The 20,807-nt window shown below is 40.7% G+C and overlaps 2 protein-coding genes across 10 annotated transcripts in view; one reads left to right on the top strand and one right to left on the bottom strand.

The window, feature by feature from the left end:
* Nucleotides 1-66: 66 nt before the first annotated feature.
* On the top strand, nt 67-9,691 carry LOC112832836 (protein FAM227B-like). Its single transcript, XM_073877467.1, has 5 exons — nt 67-78; nt 1,956-2,041; nt 2,912-2,986; nt 6,436-6,505; nt 9,561-9,691. Exons 1-5 carry the CDS (start codon nt 67-69, stop codon nt 9,678-9,680), a joined length of 363 nt encoding a protein of 120 aa, XP_073733568.1. The 3' UTR covers nt 9,681-9,691.
* A 9-nt stretch (nt 9,692-9,700) lies between these two features.
* The window catches only part of GALK2 (galactokinase 2), a 132,945-nt gene continuing 121,838 nt past the window's right edge, over nt 9,701-20,807 (bottom strand). For all 9 annotated transcript variants that reach the window (XM_025883675.2, XM_025883674.2, XM_073876971.1 and 6 more), the window contains one exon: nt 9,701-10,265. In XM_025883675.2, the coding sequence (XP_025739460.1) occupies nt 10,049-10,265 (217 nt within the window). In that variant the 3' untranslated portion in view covers nt 9,701-10,048. The remainder of the gene's footprint in view (nt 10,266-20,807) is intronic.

Genomic DNA, 20,807 nt, shown 5'->3' with positions numbered 1-20,807 from the left:
TGACCATCTAACCAAACCCCCACACTTTACAGACAAGGAAAAGGAGGGCCAGCCTGGTTAACTACCATGGCTACCATGGTACTAGATGGAGAGTGCTGAGCACGGTGCCAGAACCAGAGCTCAACCTCCAGGATGGCACTCTCTCTATAATCTTTGGGAAATGGCCAAGGAGAGAGGAAGAGCTAGAGGGTCCTGAAAGAAAAGCACCAAGAGAGAAGATGAGTAAAGGACACTGAAGACACACACTTCTTTGACTTCCCAATTTTGCCTCATGCTGCCCCGAAGAAGGCTGTATCTTGAATGAGTCCTTGGAGTTAATAATGATTATTTGTCCTGAATACCTGCAATTGTCACTATTGGTCTGCCTCATGGGGGTGCCAGGTGCTATCAAGGCACTGATTTGATTTTCACCTACATAGTACAAATCAACTTTTCATTTTATCATAAGTTCAGGAACCATATGCCACTGTGACATTAAACAGTGAAGTCAGGCTCATCTCTTTCTTTAAGGAAAACTTTATTCGAAAACCCAGATATGATTAAGGGGAAAAATAAATTTGGAATGTATCAATAAATAGTCTTCTCTAAAATTTATTTCAGAGAATTTTGATCCATTTTAGAGTAATATAGTCACCCAGACCCTCTCAAATTCCGTGGTTGGTAGGATGGAGTATGTTCTGCTGTCAACATTGCTTTCCTCCACAGTCAATGATGATTGGTAAAAACCTGCTTAAAAGGTTCTGGGACCAGCCCAGAGAATGTATCTCTTCTGGCATTGCTGAGAAAGTGGTCTGGAGTGCACAGAAAATCAGGTGTTATTTTCCTTAGTTCTAAGGCCTTGATGTTCAAGTATTACGTGATTGAAGATAAATCCTGAATAGTTTAGAGCTCCATAGGAAAGACATAAATTTTATTCAAGCTTATTGGGAGCATCTTTGTTGTGGAGTGGTTCATGTTTTTCCTTCTGGTTACCTCAACTGAGATACAGTACTCAGGGAGTTAAGGTCATAAAGTTAAGTACCTATGTGGTCCCGTGGCTTCTCCTAACTTTCTTATGTCAGATAAATAAGATTAAAATGAGCATCAAGGACAGCCTTGAAGTAGACTCTAAATTTGCATTCCAAGAAAGATAGAGGTAATATTGAAATGTGCTTCAGGAGGGGGAGCGGGGGTCATACAAGGACAGTCTCATCCCCTGGATCTCGGTGATTACAGAGGTTTAAGAGCTCCCAGTTTACCAGTGAGGCTCAGGTCTTCTTTTAACACAAGCTGAGGGCTGCCTCCTGGAGTCATTTGCCAATTGCTGTCTCTGAAGGGAAGTGTCTGCTTTGTCCGACGCGAATGTGGGTTTAAGATCAGGGTTAGGAGCACAACCACAGGCTGTATCAGAAACAGATGGGACAAGAGCCCCGGGCTCATTCACAGCACAATGACACCTTCTACTTATCTTTCTTCCCTGCAGTTCTTAGCAGCCACCAGCCCAAGGCAACCAACATATACTGCCAGTCACCTCCACAGCCTTTCAGAGAAGTCAGGAGACCTTGAGGTTTTCAGTATATGGAGAAATGAAAAAATGCCTAAATAGGGTTACAGAAATGTTGGTACATTTTAAATATTTACATTTAACCAATTGCTGCTTTTAATGTACACACATACATACACACAAAGCTCTTACACACACACACCACCACAAAAAAAGGGAATTACAGAATTTATGAAACTAGTGCACTGTGGGTGGTGTAGTCCAGATAATGGGACACAAGTTTAACGTGATCCAATGGGTACTGTCTTCTTTCAGTCCTCTCAGTGTAACTCTGGACGTCCTATTCATGTCCACAATTGAGACCCTTCCTGACTGGGAAGCCCAGGCCAGACGGCCCTCTCAGTCCCCCTGCGATGGGTACTGTCCTCCTCTCCCAAATGTTCCTAATTAAAAATCTTTCCTTGACCATAAGCCAATCACACCACCTGCTCCAACCTACCGTGATGTTATAAAAGAGGCAAAAAGACAATTTGCAAGGAACCAAAAGGAATTTCGGATGTAAGTTGGTGCCATACTCTTGTTAAATAGAAAATCACAAACTCTTTTTGAGCTGGAAGTAATCATAGAATTCATCTACAGTGAGCTCCTTATTTTACCAGTGAGGAGAGTCACTTCTGAGTGTCTAACAGACTTGGAGATTCTTTTCTGGTAAGTGTCAAGGATGCATGTTGGAGCCGTGGAGCCATGGCAGGTGTCAGGGACTGAAGGAAGAAAGCAAGCCTTGCTGCGCTGTGGTTGGGGGGATGCGCCCCAGCATGGAAAGCCCAGAAGAGAGCTCCAGGGACTAGAGACTGGAGTTCTGTTTATTTACAAAGAGCCCTGGAAGAACAGAAAGGTGTGTTTGCAGCATGAGTTCCCCGGAGCTGGAGTGGCAGTTGGGGCGGCATTGAGGAAAGCACAATCAAATACAGCAAAGAGGGGGAAATGGAAGAACAGCCAGGCAGGTCTTATCCAGCAGGCAGGACAAAAGTTTGAGCCTCTGCTTTCCAAGGGTGCCCATTCCCTTCCCACCTTCCTCTAGCCCCCCTAACCCCCAGCACACATGCCCACGCACACACAGCCCTTAGATTTCCTGTGCCTGGTTGGAAGAACAGGGGTGGACACTTGGTGAGAGGGCCCCTATGGAAGCAGCAAGGCGGAGTCCAAACCATACCCAGGTATCACGGGTGATGTCTTTGGTATGTATTTATAGGAGGGGATGTTCTGGGGGATTCCTCACACCAAGTAGTGCGTAGGGAGGGGATGCTGAAGAATTGGGTTTGTAAAGGACTTTCACTGACATGAAGTCAGAGAATTGTTAATTTATTCTTTCCCAATTAGAAATCCTGCTTTATTTTAAAATGTAATTTGAAATTTTGATTTTTATAGAGAAAAGCACAGAATTAATGAAGAAATAAAACTCCTAAAACAGCGGCAGGAAAGAATTGACAAGGAGCTTGACAGGTTTGTTCCTTATTCAACTTTGTAGTGATTAAAAACATTTTAACTGAGGGGCGCCTGGGTGGCTCAGTCAGTTAAGCTTCCGACTCTTGGTTTTGGCTCAGGTCATGATCTCGCGGTTGTGGGATTGAGCCCCATGTCGGGCTCTGAGCTCAGTGCAGAGTTTGCTTCAGATTCTCTCTCCCTCTCCCTCCCACTCATTCTCTCATTCTCTCAAATAAATAAATAATCTAGGGGCACCCAGGTGGCTCAGTCAGTTAAGCAGCTGCCTTCAGCTCGGGTCATGATCCTGGGGTCCTGGGATCGAGCCCCACATCGGGCTCCCTGCTCAGCAGGGAGTCTGCTTCTCCCTCTCCTGCTCCCCCTGCTGTGCTGTCAAATAAATAAATAAAATCTTTTAAAAAATAAATTAAAAATCTGTTTTAAAAAACCATAAAACATTTTAATTGAACAAATGTGTTACATAAAACTACAATGGGTTTATTATGTAAACATACATCAACTCAGATATCTGCAAAGAAATTTTCTACTCAACAGTCCATCTGGAATAACCTTTTGACCTTCTTTGTCCACAGAACCACTTACTCTGCTAATTTAATTAATTGCTAAACATCATCATCATCTCCTTTAACTCTTCAGCTTTAGGACTTAAGCTGAAGGCTTTTTATAAATAAATAAATAAATAAATAAATAAATAATAAATAAATAAATAAATAACAAATAAAAAATAAATAAACCTGTAACCCTGCCCTGCCCTAGGGAAGATGTAAACTAGAAAAACAACCTATTTAGCTGGTCTCCCTTGGGCTAGTTCTTTGTTCCCTTTCTGCCCCTACACACACAAACACTTTTTGGGCACATTTAATTTGTTTATTTTACAAATTAGAGTATAAAAAGGAAAACTATAAAGTATTGAGACTAACCTACTTCTAGCATACCCACATGCACAAGAATGTGTCAGATGAGCACAGCCCTTCCGACGGGCGCCTTGCAAGACAACAAGCTGTGTGCCATTCATCTTCTAATTACTATTTTGGAACTTAAAAAGCTAGTTTCCTATAGAGCTGTCAAATCACTATGTTGTACAACTGAATCTAATGTAACATTATACAGATGCTATACTTCAGTTTAAAAAAAAAAAAAAAAACGTTTCTGGGCTCCTAGCTGGCTCAGTCAGTGAAACATGCAACTTTTGATTTTGGGGTTGTGAGTTTGAGCCCCACATTGGGTGTAGAGATTACTTAAAAATAAAATTTTTAAAAATAAATAAAATAAAAATTTTAAAGTTAGTTTCCCAGTCACATGAGAAAATCCAATCCATTACTTTAGAATATTATCTCACTTTTTACCAAATATCACCCAAATTTCCCCTTCAGAATGCCCACATAAAATCTGATTCCCGGGGAGCCTGGATGGCTCCAGTCAGTTAAGTGTCCTCGACTCTTGGTTTCCGCTCAGATCATGATCTCAGGGTCTTGAGATCAAGCTCCACATCGGGCCCCATGCTGGACATGGAGCCTACTTGGGATTCTCTCTCCTCCTCCTTCTGCCCCTTTCCATTTCCCCCGCCCCCACACTCTCTCTCTCAAAAAAGAAAAAAAGGAAGGAAGGAAGGAAGAAAGAGAGAGAGAGAAAGAAAGAGAGAGAGAAAGAAAAAGCGAAAGAAAGAAGAAAGAAAGAAAGAGAAAGAAAGAAAGAAAGAAAGAAAGAAAGAAAGAAAGAAAGAAAAGAAAGAAAGAAAGAAAGAAAGAAAGAAAGAAAGAAAGAAAGAAAGAAAGAAAGAAAGAAAGAAAGAAAGAAAGAAAGAAAAAGAAAAAAAGAAAGATAGATCTAGTTCCAGGTGACTTTTACAAGTTCCCCCAAATTAAATCTATATGGGACAGGATTTCTCATCACTGAGGATGTAACAGAAGAATGTAGGACAGTCAGAGCAATTTGCAAGAAGCACTCAAATATGTTTCATGCAATGGGACATTGTTAGAGAAAATAAAGGGAAAATATTCATATATATAAATCTCATGTGCCTGTTAAATCTATAGGCACAGCATACACATTTTTATCTGTAATCTTCAAAAAAGAGATACTCATGGAGAGGAAAGGAAAGGTAAGCAGGAAGATGGGGGTTAGGTAGTGGTGGTGGCTACAGCCACTGAATTGTACACTTTAAAAGGGTGAATTTTATGGTATGATACATATGTCAATAACACTGTTATTTTAAAAAAGACAAGACGGGCACTGTAAATTAAAAGGTGAGTCAGAAGATGGCTTTATTTTAACGAAGTGAGATGAACCAGAGTTCATCTCAAGGAGATTCTAAGAGGGTGTTACCGAGAAAGGGCATCAGGAATATTTTGGAGTGTGTTTAAATAGGACTATGAGAAAGAGACCCAGACTGGGAGAGCCAGATTTGAGAAAAACCGGAGAAGAGAGCCCCAGAGGGTAATCCTAAGTGAGGGAAAAAGCCAGTGGAGGAGATGAAATGGGCAGAGATAAAGCAGAAAATGAGTGAGGGGCATTTGTGGGTGGCAGAGCACTAACGCAGGAGGCCCTTAAGAGCTAGGCCTACTGCACCCTGAGGGGTGCCTGACACTAAATGCTAAAGAAACCGAGAGAGGCGGCCTTGCAGGGTGGCTAATCTAAACTTTATGCTTTAGCAACGTATATTTGGAATTTTCAGAAATGTTTACTTCCTACAAATTCCATGGAGGAAAAATAATTTTAAAATGTCTCACTTGAAAATTGCCAGTGAAATTAATAGCCATACATCCTTTTTTTCATTTTTGTTTCTCTTGCTAATGTTTCTCCCTCATCCCCAGTTATTACCCATCCTAGCTTTTGCCTACCCCTGCCTCTCCCCTCATCCACAGATCTCTGGAAAGTTTTCTGCTGCCTCCTGAATTCAGCTCTCCAACTCCTTCCTAAATATTTCTTGAATGAGTACTCGGTGACAAAAATCAGGATAGATTCCTGGATTCCTGCGTCCCCGAGCTTCCAGCCTTGTCCGTCTCTTTCCCCCCAGATCTTTCCCCTGCCGGCCCCTTGTACTCTTCTGTCCGCATGGACACTCCTTAAAGTCTGCACCAGAGCCGGGCAAGCGAAATCAGTTCAGCAAATTCTGTGCTCACTCTCCTCACTGAAGAGAATGCTTCACTCCGGTGGTTGAATTGAAGGCTCGAGTCACACTGCTTGGGTTCAAATCCTGTATTACTTGCTAGCTATAGGACTCTGGGCAGGTTAATTAACCTATCTGAGCCTTTTTCCTCATTTATAATACTGGATAATAGTAGTACCAACTTGATAAGATTGTTGTAAGGACAATTGAATGAATATATGTAAACTGCTGGTAAATGCCCAGCATATTAAATTTTGTGTAAATGTTAGCTCTTAGTTGGTGTCAGTATAAAAACAATTGGTTTGGCTACTGACTTTTTTTTTTTTAATTTTTTGATTAGACTCCAGGCAAAGGCTACCAAAAAACCTTACGAAGTTAAGAATGACTTCGAGAATTTCCTCCATAAACTGGTATGTTTCCTTTTTAGATAATTGAGAATTCTCTCTGTAGCTTCTCTTATATGGACTGGACATTTAATAAGCAATATATGGTTTCACATCCAAGTCACAGTGGCAAGGTAGAATACACTATTGTCATTTACATCCACGTGTACATTTAAGATAATCTGTTTTTCATAGTAGTGACAACCTCATGCCCACTTACCCTCATCCCTTGCTTCTGACCATGGGCAGTTTATGCACCTGAAAACCTCCAAATGTGGTCAAAATTTCAAACTAATAGAAAATTATCAGTGTGTGAAGTCATATTTTATGTTCTGTTATTTCAGCAAAAAATATATTGGATTCTAATGACCGTGTTGGCTGAGTGGTCCCTGCAGAAATTAGAAGGTTCTAAACAGGACTCAAATGAGAGAGAGGAAGAGAAGAAAGGAGCCTGCTCCGTCTTTCCAGTTTTCTCTGTCCCCTCCTCATGCTCCTCCTTAACTTCTGGGCAGTTCTGTTAAATCTGAAGTTTCTTCGTCCCTTCCAGCAGGCAAAAACATGTAGAGAAAAAGGTGCAATAAATGTGGGGGTTGGGAAATGTGAGGTCAGAAACAGGAGAGAGCTTTTTATTTTTAGCGTGTCTCTAGAACGATCCTCATTGGTTACTGCTGTGATGTCAAAAGCCGAGGTTAAATAATCTAATCAAATTCCCATCTGAGCCAAAAGGTGAGAGAAGGGAGTAAAACACTTGGGTATTTAATATTAAACAAATAGGACTATTCTTCACTTCTACACAAAAAAAATTCTTTCTCCCATTCTTCTTGGTCTCCCTTCACTACTACTACAGACATGGGTACAATTATTTCTGAGGTATAAGAAAACCACTGTGCCAGTGTGCTGGTGGAAGGCAAGTGACCTCAGCAGGTACGTGGTACACGGCCTGAGTGTCAGGGAAGGTACAGGTTGTGGAAACCTGTAGCACACCGAAGGGCCCACGCCTCATCCAAACAAAGCTATACCGCAGCTCTAGTTCACACCCCCCACCTCCCAGGAGTGGAGGCCAGCGGAGAAGCAGATCTTCCACCATCAGGAATCCAGGTTCTTCTATAGAATTCCTGATTAGAACCCCACATTTGTCAATACTCTGGGGGCCAAACTAAATGTATCTGCAGACCAGATGTGGCCCGTGGGCTGCTGGGTTTGTAACCCCTCCTCTAAATGCTGGACTTGGAGCTCTTCAAAAGCTACCTCCAGCCAGTATAACCTACCTTCTCCACCGTATCCCAGGGCAAACTCCTCACCCCCCTGAACCTTCTGAACACCCCACATTTGCTCCTAGTCATATACTCACCCATCTGCAGCGCCTACTCCCCAGCTTTCAATTTCTACTCATCCTTTAGGGCCCTGCTCAAATTCCATCTTCTTCATGAAGCTTTTTTCCAGTTGTCCTAGCCCCAACCTTCCCAGAAAAGTTTGAGATCTCTCACAACTTCTAGAATAACAGTGATGATTTGATTGAAAAACAGTTCTTTTCTTCAAGCCAGACATTGAGACAAATAGAGAGTAGACCCCTGGCTCAGAACAACTGCGTCCTCCAAAGCAGAGGGCACAATGGAAATTTTTACTCACCTGTTGCAAGAAGGAATCTCATGGTGAAAAATTTAAATAGAATAGCAAAGCAATGGAAAGTACCACATTTTTTGTTTTTTGGGTTTGGGGTTTTTTTTTTTACAGTAATCCAGGTATCTTTAAATAATTATGTACCAACCACAGATCTTCTGTGGAAAATGGAAAGGTATTTAAAAACAAGGAAATACAATCTGGGGTGCCTGGATAGCTCAGTCTGTTAAGAGTCAGCCTTTGACTCAGGTCATGATCCTGGGATCCGGGAATTCCTCACTTCTCCCTCTCCTTCTGCCCGTCCTCACCCCCACCCCAGCTTGTGCTCGCTGTCTCTCTCGCTGTCTCTCGCTCTCTCTCAAACAAATAAATTTGAAAATTTTAAAAAACAAAAACAAAGAATTATTTAAAATCAATTCAGATTTTGGATTATTGGATGTTATAAAACTCAAAATCCTTTCAACAAATTTGACTTAAGCTTTCTCAAGTGTTTACCTTTCTTTAAAGAATGAAAATGCACCAGGAGTTTGTTTTAGAAGAATGGGTTTCCTAGTACTTTATATGACTGCTGTCCTTTGAGAAATACTAGAACCAGCTTTGCCTTAGCCTCTCTGAAACTGAGATTCAAAATGATGATGTCCAGTCTTTAAGCTGTACATTAACAAGCAAAACAATCATAGAATAATACAAAATTGTGGTAATTTTCTGGATAATTCATACCATAAGACTGCTGCTGCCTCAATTATCTGATAATATCAGCAAAATGTTTTTTGGTCTAAATCTTCCTATAATTCAGGAAGGCACTCTTGCAAGAAAGCCATTCACTTACCATCACCACATTACACATCACCACAAACACTTCTGGCCACTTTTTTTTTCCTGACCACTTTTGATAAACATATACAGGACTCACCAACACCCCTGCCCAATCCCAGAACCCACTCTTACCCAAAGGCCTGCACACCCGTCCTCCACTGCACACCATGGTCCACATATACATACAAGAGCAGCTAGACACACAACAGACGGTTGCAGGCCCGGGTGCAGTTTCCTAGGCCGGTAAACATGCCTTCTGGATCAGAGCAGTTAAGTTATAAGTTAAGATCAGATCTTAACTTTTAAGAAAAGTTGGCATAGAGTGGGAAGAAAGTAAATTCAATGAACAAATTGAATTATCTGAATTATCATCCAGATAATTCTCCATTTCAGTGTGAATAGAGATAAAGACGGAAAGCGTCTTTTATCTAAGTTTCTCTATTAAGTGATAGAGAAAGCTCAGGGCCAAAAGAACTGAAAGTGATTATTTATGTGATAGCACATAGTTTTTAAAAGTAAATGAGCCTAAATCCATCTTTGCTTTAAAAAAAAAAAAGTGATTCTTCTGATCTTGATAATTGGTGTAACCTCACATTCAAGTATCCGGGAAAATTTATGAATCTTTAATAACGTATTATTTTAATAGCATTCTGAAGCTCGAGCCAAGAAAGAGTTTCTGGCATCACTCTCATCATCATCATCAACAGAAGACTACAACTATGAAGAAGAGGAAAGTCCAGAGAAACCAGAAATGAACTGTGTTTAAGAACATGGCATACAATGCAATTGTATCCTTTTAATTGTAGCAGTATGTTTAATTCAACGCCAATCCATGGGGTCAGTATTGAATGTCTTTTATCATTCATCTTTAAAAATCCTGAAATCAGTAAATCTCAGTAAATCATTCTTAAGGGAACTGTCCAAGCATAACTTTGGCTTTTATTGGTAGAAACATATTTTAAAATGGAAAAATAATCATTATGAAGCATAGAGAGCTTTCAACCATTTCTTTGGAAATACATCTTGATAATAGCAACTGTTCATCATAATACAAAACAGAAAGAGGATTAATTTACTGTGGCATAAGAAGTTCTGCCAGTTCCTAAATGCCCTAAATAGTTTCTCTGAGATTTTCTACATTGTTTGGGCCTCAAGGAAAACCAAAGCCCCGCCTCCAGGTTTGGTAGCAAACAAACTCTGCTTCTCAGATGTTACGTTTCGGTCGCTCCTCTGGTAATAAGCTTCGAGCACGTTTGCTAGGAAGCTGGTCAGCTTGTCAGCAGGTACTAGTGATACTGTGCAGCCTCCCCATCCTGCTCCAGTGAGTCGTGACCCTTGAGCCCCAAACTTCCTAAAACAATGAGAAAAAAAACACACATTAGAACCCGTAAATGAAAATGAGAGTGGTTTGCCTGGTGCGTAGAGAGAACACACAGCCTACTCAAGTTCTAAGAAGAGAATATGTGTGGGTTTCTTTGTGGGGGAGGGGGAGGGTAGTTCAGTGTGGCCAAACACTTTAGGACATGAAGAAATTTACAGTGTTTCAGAAGGTGACTGGGAATTTAATTGTATCTAAAACTAGGCCATGATTCTGGCTCCAAGCAGTAAAAGTTAGCAGTACTATCTGGTGAGAGCTGACAATAACCCACTATATAGTCTTGATCCCATAAAGTCACCAATTAAGCAGTTGTATATAGCAAGCTTGCAGGCGATCAAGAGGAGGCAACAGGTATGATCAACATTATGAGTCAAAAGGTGGCTCCAAATGAGGTCAAATCCAAATTTAAAGTGCAAATCTTATATAAGTGAGGACTTCCTCCAGTGGCTGTTTAAGGTGTGTTCTTAAGGCTTGGCTATTCCACATAAAAGAATCCGTCCCCTAGAACAGACAGCCTAGATTTGTGCTGAATAAATTTATCCACAAAGAACATGTTATTAAACTCTAGATCAGTTTGTCTGTTTAATCTCTAATGGGAAGTTATGCAGACCTTTCCACAAAAAGGACAGTGACCTCTACAGGTCCACATGCATCTTCCCTGCACCTTTGGGAGCTGGTCTAACGACTGGACTCAGAATTTACCATTAGCCAAACTGTGTGATCAGGATGGAAACCCAAACCATCAACCAGGCACAGTTTCAAACCTAAGATCTGTACCAAAGTGAGAGGCCCTACACAAAGCACAAGGGTCCCCCATCTTTAAAAGATGTAATTTATCCTGATAATAAAAGTTAACATGTACTTCTAATTCTTCCTAATAAAATTTACTCCAAATTCATAGCAGATTAAAAACTCCATAATTAGTTTAGCACAATTTTGTCCCCCTTTTTCCATCTAAATGAGCTACTTTACTTCCTGGAAAATATCAATAGAATATTAACCCTCCTCTAGGACATCAGATTTATGGCACACCAGTAATTCATTTTCCCCTCAATGATTTTTTCAGTTGATTCCTTTTCATCATCTGTTTTATTAATTAAAGTTTATTTTTCAAGTGAAAATAGATGTTTAAGGAAGAAAACAAGATGCTTGCAAATAATAAAGATTACTCATCTCCTGCTGTCCCTCAGACATTCAGCTTATAGCCCAGTAGCTGAACTGAGCCTGGATTCCTATCATCCAGGCTGAAAAGTTTCTCTGACTGTGGGATTCTAGGAGATTCTAGGATAATCCTGAATTCCCAGGCTGGCAAAGGGTCATTCTGCAACTTAGTGATTTGAAAGAAAAAACAACAAAAAAAAATAAGTTGTGATATGCAGTCACATCAGACTATCTTTCCCATGGAAGATGCTGAAATAAAAAAGGAGGTGTCGCTGAGGCATCTCTGGAAGACCCTAACATCAGGGCATCAAAGCCATCCGGGGCATAGTCTAGAGAACAACAGGGTGCCATCCTACGTGATTCTCTAAGATCCAAGCTCTGCCATTGTGCTGGACTCAAACCAACCAGGTCCTTTATGGTCTTCAATGGACTTCCAGACATATTTTCTTATGCTTTCTCATTTGAACAGTTTCTGAAAGCTGTGGTTTCAAAACTGAACCTGAAGCAAACTGAGTGTTGTTTCTAACTGGCTGCAAAACCCATAGGAATTGTGCCAAAGGGCTTATTTTCCTCAGTATCCTGCCAGTCTCCAGAAAGCAGAAGCTAGAAGTCTTTCTGGGTAAATATATTCACTTCCGAGTCTCCAGAAGTGCTCTGTCGCCACCCTGCCTGCTGCAGATGGAAATGGATGAGGCTGCATCAGCCACATGATCTGAAATCATCAGGGCTCCAATTTCCCAAACAGAAAATGATAAATGCTATTATAAATAGCCTTCTGCCCCTGAGTCAATGGCACTTGTGGTCACAAATCGGGGGGCTGCCCCAGTAGCTGCTCAGCAGCCTGCCCGGCTATATACACTGACAAAGGGCAGAAAGGTCCTGTCTGCAGTGTTCCAAACTGGTCCTTAATATGTATGCCCTTTGGCATATGCCATAGAAATTCAGAGAGAAATCCAGAAGTTAGGAGACCAGTATAAACTTCATATTAAGAAAGAAGAGTGGGTGAGCCATGTTTTTCCTGTGAGAACACTTAAGACATTAAAAATACAGATCCTTGGAGGGCGGAGCAAGATGGCGGGGGAGTAGGAGACCTGGATTTCATCTGGTCTCAGGAATTCAGCTGAATAGGGATCAAACCATTCTGAACACCTACGAACTCAACAGGAGATCGAAGAGGAGAGTAGCAACAACTCTCTGAACAGAAAAATGACCACTTTCTGGAAGGTAGGACGTGCGGAGAAGTGAATCCGAGGCGATATTCGGGAGGATAGATGGCGGGGGAGGGGGCCTCCGTCGGCCGCTTCTGGCAAGTGATAGAGCCGCGGAGCACAAAATTGGAACTTTTAGAAGTCGGTTCCGCTGAGGGACGTCACTCCAGTGGCTAAGCGGGAGGTGGAAACCTCGCGGTACAGTGTGTACTCAGGACCCTCGGGGTCACAGAAAGACTGGGGGTACCTGAGTGCAGCAGAGCTCCCAGGTATCGGAGCGGGGAAGCCGGCTGCAGAGATGGAGCCGAGGCACGGGGTCTCAGCTCGGGGTTGCCATAAACTGTGATCCCGGCCCACTCGGGCAACTGCGCCTCCAGCAGGGACCCAGCAAGCAACAGAGCCGGGGAGACTCCCCTCCCTCCCACAGGAGAAGCGGCGCGGGAGCGCATCACAGGGATCTGCTGGGTTTGGAGACTCCACGTGGGGTCGGGTGCCAGAGACAGAAACGCTTGGTCACAGGCCGGGTGAGCACGGAGTGCGGCCGGAGATCGGGGACACGGGAGTGATTGACTGCTCTTCTCTGGGGGCACACTGAGGAGCGGGGCCCCGAGTTCTCAGCTCCTCCGGGCAGAGAGTGGGAGGCCACCATTTTCACCCTGGTCCTCCAAAGCTGTGACAAGAGCTTGCAGGAACAAAAGCTCCTGAGAGCAAACCGGAGCAGCTTGCTTAGCCCAGACCGACAAGGGCGGGGCACTTCTGCCTCCGGCAAAGACATTTGGGACCCACAGCAACAGGTCCCTCCCCCAGAAGATCAGCACGAACAGCCAGCAAGCCAAGACCAAGTTTACCGATCAAGGAGAACAGGAGAACTCCAGCGCTAGGGGAATACTGCATATAGAATTCATGACTTTTTTACAATGATTCATTAGTTTTTCAAAGTTAATTTTTTAACTGTTTTTTGGGTTTTTTTTTTAATTTTTCTTTTTCCCTTTTTCAACCAATATCTTATCAATCACTTTTTAAAAAAAACATTTTTGATTTTTGATTTTTGTTGTCATATTTTATCCCTTCATAGTAGCTACCCTTATTTTTGGCATATATATATATATATAAGTTCTTCTCTCTTTAAAATTTTGATATACAGTTTCTTCTAACAGATCAAAATATACCCTAAATCACTAGTGTATGGCTTTGTTCTAGTCTCCTGCCTGATCACAGTCTCTCCCATTTTTTTTTCTTTTTTTTCTTTTTTTAAAATCTTACTTCTTTCAAACAACTTCTTATCAATTCCGTATATAAAACCTTTTATAAGTTTCATCTTTACAGTCATCTTCCATCCTTTCATTGTATCAACCCTTATTCTGTACATATATAAGTCTTTCTTCCTTTAAACTTTTAGGAGGCACTTTCTTCTAACTGACCAAAATACACCAAAAATCTAGTGTGTGGCACTGATCTATGCACTAGCCTGATCATATTTGATCATATTCTGTTTTTGTTTTGTTTTGTTCTGTTTTTGTTTGTTTTTATCTTTTTCTTTTTCTTTTTTCTTTCTTTCCCTTTCTTTTCCCCTGGTTTCAGGACTTTTCTGATTTGTATACAGTATATTTACTGGGGACGTTGTTAACCTGTTAGCATTTTGTTCTCTCATTTATCTGTTCTCCTCTGGACAAAATGACAAAATGAAAAAAATCATCTCAGCAAAAAGAACAAGAGGTAGTACCGTCTGCCAGGGACCTACTCAATACTGACATTAGTACAATGTCGGACCTAGAGTTCAAAATCATGCCTTTAAAGATACTAGCTGGGCTTGAAAAAAGCGTGGAAGTTATTAGAGAAACGCTTTCTGGAGAAATAAAAGAACTAAAATCTAACCAAGTCGAAATCAAAAAGGTTATTAATGAGGTGCAATCAAAAATGAGGGCACTAACTGCTAGGATAAATGAGGCAGAAGAGAGAATCAGCGATATAGAAGACCAAATGATGGAAAATAAACAGGCTGAGAAAAAGAGAGAAAAACAACTACAGGATCACGAGGGCAGAATTCGAGAGATAAGCGATACGATAAGACGAAACAACATTAGAATAATTGGGATCCCAGAAGAAGAAGAAAGGGAGAGAGGGGCAGAAGGAATATTGGAGCAAATTATAGCAGAGAACTTCCCTAATGTGGGGAAGGAAACAGGCATCAAAATCCAGGAGGCACAGAGAACACCTCTCAAAATCAATAAAAATAGGTCAACACCCCGATATCTAATAGTAAAACTTACAAGTCTCAGAGACAAAGAGAAAATCCTGAAAGCAGCTCGGGAGAAGAGATATGTAACCTACAATGGTAGAAACATTAGACTGGCAACAGACCTATCCACAGAGACCTGGCAGGCCAGAAAGACTGGCATGATATCTTCAGAGCACTAAACGAGAAAAATATGCAGCCAAGAATACTATATCCAGCTAGGCTGTCACTGAAAATAGAAGGAGAGGTAAAAAGCTTCAGGACAAACAAAAACTGAAGGAATTTGCAAACACGAAATGAGCCCTACAAGAAATATTGAAAGGGATCCTCTAAGCAAAGAGAGAGCCTAAAAGCAGCATAGACCAGAAAGGAATACAGACAATATACAGTAACAGTCACCTTACAGGCAATACAATGGCACAAAATTCGTATCTTTCAATAGTTACCCTGAATGTAAATGGGCTAAATGCCCCAATCAAAAGACACAGGGTATCAGATTGGATTAAAAAACAAGACCCATCGATATGCTGTCTGCAAGAGACTCATTTTAGACCCAAAGACACCCTCAGACTGAAAGTGAGGGGGTGAAAAACCATTTACCATGCTAATGGACACCAAAAGAAAGCTGGGGTGGCAATCCTTATATCAGACAAATTAGATTTTAAAACAAAGACTGTAATAAGAGAAGAGGAAGGACACTATATCCTACTTAAAGGGTCTATCCAACAAGATGATCTAACAATTGTAAATATCTATGCCCCGAACATGGGAGCAGCCACTTTTATAAGGCAATTAATTACAAAAGCAAAGAAACACATTGACAACAATACAACAATAGTGGGGGACTTTAACACCCCCCTGACTGAAATGGACACATCATCTAAGCAAAAGATCAACAAGGAAATAAAGACTTTAAATGAAACACTGGACCAAATGGACTTCACAGACATATACAGAACATTCCATCCCAAAGCAATGGAATACACATTCTTCTCTAGTGCCCATGGAACATTCTCCAGAATTGATCACATCCTAGGTCACAAATCAGGTCTCAACCGGTACCAAAAGATTGGGATCATTCCCTGCATATTTTCAGACCACAGTGCTTTGAAACTAGAACTCAATCACAAGAGGAAAGTCGGAAAGAACTCAAATACATGGAGGCTAAAGACCATCCTACTGAAGAATGAATGGGTCAACCAGGAAATTCAAGAATTAAAAAAATTCATGGAAACCAATGAAAATGAAAACACAACTGTTCAAAATCTTTGGGATACAGCAAAGGCAGTCCTAAGAGGAAAGTATATAGCAATACAAGACTTTCTCAAGAAACAAGAAAGGTCTCAAATACACAACTGAACCCTACACCTAAAGGAGCTGGAGAAAGAACAGCAAATAAAGCCTAAACCCAGCGGGAGAAGAGAAATAATGAAGATCAGAGCAGAAATCAATGAAATAGAAACCAAAAGAACACTAAAACAGATCCATGAAACTAGGAGCAGGTTATTTGAAAGAATTAACAAGATTGATAAACCCCTGGCCAGACTGATCAAAAAGAAAAGAGAAATGACCCAAATCAACAAAATCATGAATGAAAGAGGAGAGATCACAACCAACACCAAAGACATACAAAAAATTATAAGACATATTATGAGCAACTATATGCCAGCAAATTAGATAACATGGAAGAAATGGGTGCATTCCTAGAGATGTATCAACTACCAAAACTGAACCAGGAAGAAATAGAAAACCTGAACAGACCTATAACCACTAAGGAAATTGAAGCAGTCATCAAAAATCTCCCAACAAACAAAAGCCCAGAGCCAGATGGCTTCCCAGGGGAATTCTACCAGACATTTAAAGAAGAATTAATACCTATTCTCCTGAAACTGTTCCAAAAAATAGAAATGGAAGGAAAACTTCCAAACTCATTTTATGAGGCCACCATTACCTTGACCCCAAACCCAGACAAAGACCCCATCAAAAAGGAGAATTACAGACCAATATCCTTGATGAACATGGATGCAAAAATTCTCACCAAAATACTAGCCAATAGGATCCAACAGTACATTAAAAGGATTATTCACCATGACCAAGTGGGATTTATCCCTGGGTGTAAGTTTGGTTCAACAACCACAAATCAATCAACGTGATTAAATACATTAACAAAAAAAAGAACAAGAGTCATATGATCCTCTCAATAGACGCAGAAAAAGCATTTGACAAAGTACAGCATCCTTTCTTGATCAAAACTCTTCAGAGTATAGGGATAGAGGGTACATACCTCAATATCATAAAAGCCATCTATGAAAAACCTACAGCGAATATCATTCTCAATGGGGAAAAGCTGAGAGCTTTCCCCCTAAGGTCAGGAACGCAGCATGGATGTCCTCTCTCACCACTGCTATTCAACATAGTATTAGAAGTCCTAGCCACAGCAAACAGGCAACAAAAAGAAATCAAAGGCATCCAAATCGGCAAAGAGGAAGTCAAACTCTCACTCTTTGCAGATGATATGACCCTGTATGTGGAAAACCCAAAAGACTCCACCCCAAATGCTAGAACTCATACAGGAATTCAGTAAAGTGGCAGGCTATAAAATCAATGCACAGAAATCAGTGGCATTCCTATACACCAACAACAAGACAGAAGAGAGACAAATCAAGGAGTCGATCCCATTTACAATTGCACCCAAAACCATAAGATACTTAGCAATAAATTTAACCAAAGAGGCAATGGATCTGTACTCAGAAAACTATAAAATACTCATGAAAGAAATTGAAGAAGACACAAAGAAATGGAAAAACGTTCCATGCTCATGGATTGGAAGAACAAACATTGTGAAGATGTCAATGCTACCTAGAGCAATCTACACATTCAATGCAATCCCCATCAAAATACCATCCACTTTTTTCAAAGAAATGGAACAAATAATCCTAAAATTTGTATGGAACGAGAAGAGACCCCGAATAGCCAGAGGAATATTGAAAAGGAAAAGCAAAGCTGGCGGCATCCCAATTCCGGACTTCCAGCTCTATTACAAAGCTGTCATCATCAAGACAGTATGGTACTGGCACAAAAACAGACACATAGATCAGTGGAACAGAAGAGAGAGCCCAGAAATGGACCCTCAACTCTATGGTCAACTAATCTTTGACAAAGCGGGAAAGAATGTCCAATGGAAAAAAAGACAGTCTCTTCAACAAATGGTGTTGGGAAAATTGGACAGCCACATGCAGAAGAATGAAACTAGACCATTTCCTTACACCACACACAAAAATAGACTCCAAATGGTTGAAAGACCTAAACGTGAGACAGGAGTCCATCTAAATCCTAAAGGAGAACACAACCTCTTCGACCTCAGCCGCAGCAACTTCTTCCTGGAAACATCGCCAAAGGCAAGGGAAGCCAGGGCAAAAATGAACTATTGGGACTTCATCAAGATAAAAAGCTTTTGCACAGCAAAAGAAACAGTCCACAAAACCAAAAGACAACCGATAGAATGGGAGAAAATATTTGCAAATGACATATCAGATAAAGGGCTAGTATCCAAAATCTATAAAGAACTTATCAAACTCAACACCCAAAGAACAAATAATCCAATCAAGAAATGGGCAGAAGACATGAACAGACATTTTTCCAAAGAAGACATCCAAACGGCCAACAGACACATGAAAAAGTGCTCAACATCGGCCGGCATCAGGGAAATCCAAATCAAAACCTCGATGAGATACCACCTCACACCCGTCAGAATGGCTAGAATTAACAAGTCAGGAAACGACAGATGTTGGCGGGGATGCGGAGAAAGGGGAACCCTCCTACACTGTTGGTCGGAATGCAAGCTGGTGCAACTACTCTGGAAAACAGTATGGAGGTTCCTCAAACAGCTGAAAATAGAGCTACCATATGATCCAGCAATTGCACTACTGGGTATTTACCACAAAGATACAAATGTAGGGATCCGAAGGGATATGTGCACCCCAATGTTTATAGCAGCAATGTCCACAATAGCCAAACTGTGGAAAGAGCCAAGATGTCCATAAACAGATGAATGGATAAAGCAGATGTTGTAGATATACACAATGGAATATTATGCAGCCATAAAAAGGAATGAGATCTTGCCATTTGCAACGACGTGGTTGGAACTGGAGGGTGTTATGCTGAGTGAAATAAGTCAATCAGAGAAAGACATGTATCATATGACCTCGCTGATATGAGGAATTTTTAACCTCAGGAAACAAACTAAGTGTTGCTGGAGTGGTGGTGGGTAGGAGGGATGGGGTGGCTGGGTGACAGATATTGGGGAGGGTATGTGCTATGGTGAGCGCTGTGAATTGTGCAAGACTGTTGAATCACAGTTCAGTACTTCTGAAACAAATAATGCAATATATGTTAAGAAAAAAAAAAGAAGAAGATAGCAGGAGGGGAAGAATGAAGGGGATAAATCGGAGGGGGAGACGAACCATGAGAGACGATGGACTCTGAAAAACAAACTGAGGGTTCTAGAGGGGAGGGGGTTGCGGGGATGGGTTAGCCTGGTGATGGGTATTAAAGAGGGCACGTTCTGCGTGGAGCACTAGATGTTATGCACAAACAATGAATCATGGAACACTACATCAAAAACTAATGATGTATGGTGATTAACATAACAATAAAAAAATTAAAAAAAAATACAGATCCTTGAGGTCTTGCACATCAGAGAAGCAATACAAGACTTATGAAAACCAAAACCTTAGAATCCCTCAAAAACCACTTCTTTGTGGTGACTGGATGGGAAATAATGTGGAAGGGTTAGTCAAAACAACAAAAGCAGCCTCTGCCTTATCATAAGTGTGATCTATGAAACGAAACAACGGCTAGGGCGATGAGAGATAAGATTATAAAGAATGTTCCCTTTGATCCTTTTATCACTGAAAAGTACATCCATATAACTAATTTTCCAGGCACCTAATATAGCCTGATGAAAATGTTCTACTCTAAACAAACTGATTGGACCATGAAGCACTTACTAAGATACATGGTACAGAAAAAGGTACAGGGATGGAGGGAGATCCAGTAAGACCCAGCTCTGCTATAAACTACAAAGAAGGAAAGAAGCAAGGGATTGTATTGTATTGTATTTCAATTCAATTTTATTTCAAAATATTTATATAATTATTTCCAAATATTCTGAATTTAGAGACAGGTTATATCTCTGTAACCCCAGCCCAGCACAAATCCAAACATTTGGTAGCTTCTAATAAATCCTTGTTGGATTATTATTACATTTGTTTTAAAATATCAAAATATAAATTCAGGCCATTTATTTTGTTATTAAATTAAGGTTAGAAAACTTCAGTTATGTGAAACAAAGTATAATAATAAAGAGACCATGTCCAAACAATTATAAAATATCTCTTTTGAATGAACAAAATATATATATTTTTAAAGATTTTATTTATTTTTGCAAGAGAGAGAAGAGAGAACACAAGCAGGGAGGAGCGGCAGGCAGAGGGAGAGGGAGAAGCAGGCTCCCCACTGAGCAGGGAGCCCAATGTGGGACTCGATCCCAGGACTCTGGGATCATGATGCGAGCTGAAGGCAGATGCTCAACCAACTGAGCCACCCAGGCACCCCTGAACAAAATATATTTTTTAAGAAATAGCTAAATTTTAAAATAGAATTTTCTGAGGCACAGAAAACAATTTTAAGTTACATGTGAGACAGCTCACATATGTATAATATATATAAATATAAGCTGTTAGTAATGTATTCTATATGTGGAAAGACTTCTAGCTTGTGCTTTAAAGCCTAGAATCTTCTGGCTACAATCTCAGGGAAACAGACCTTCCAGAACAATTTCTATGATTTTTGCAGCCAAGTTGGAAACACTTGCAGATTGTTTTAGATTCAAGAAACCACAAACTTCAA

The sequence above is a fragment of the Callorhinus ursinus genome, unplaced genomic scaffold, assembly GCF_003265705.2.
Source record: "Callorhinus ursinus isolate GAN/ISIS: 27379988/994484 unplaced genomic scaffold, GSC_fseal_2.0 scaffold25, whole genome shotgun sequence".
Taxonomy (NCBI): domain Eukaryota; kingdom Metazoa; phylum Chordata; class Mammalia; order Carnivora; family Otariidae; genus Callorhinus; species Callorhinus ursinus.
This window is presented reverse-complemented; position numbering and strand designations above follow the sequence as displayed.

Coding starts and splice junctions, on each gene's coding strand:
- LOC112832836 (XM_073877467.1), top strand. Junction 2,987..6,435: donor ATTGACAAGGAGCTTGACAG/GTTTGTTCCTTA, acceptor TTTTTTGATTAG/ACTCCAGGCAAAGGCTACCA. Junction 6,506..9,560: donor AGAATTTCCTCCATAAACTG/GTATGTTTCCTT, acceptor TTATTTTAATAG/CATTCTGAAGCTCGAGCCAA.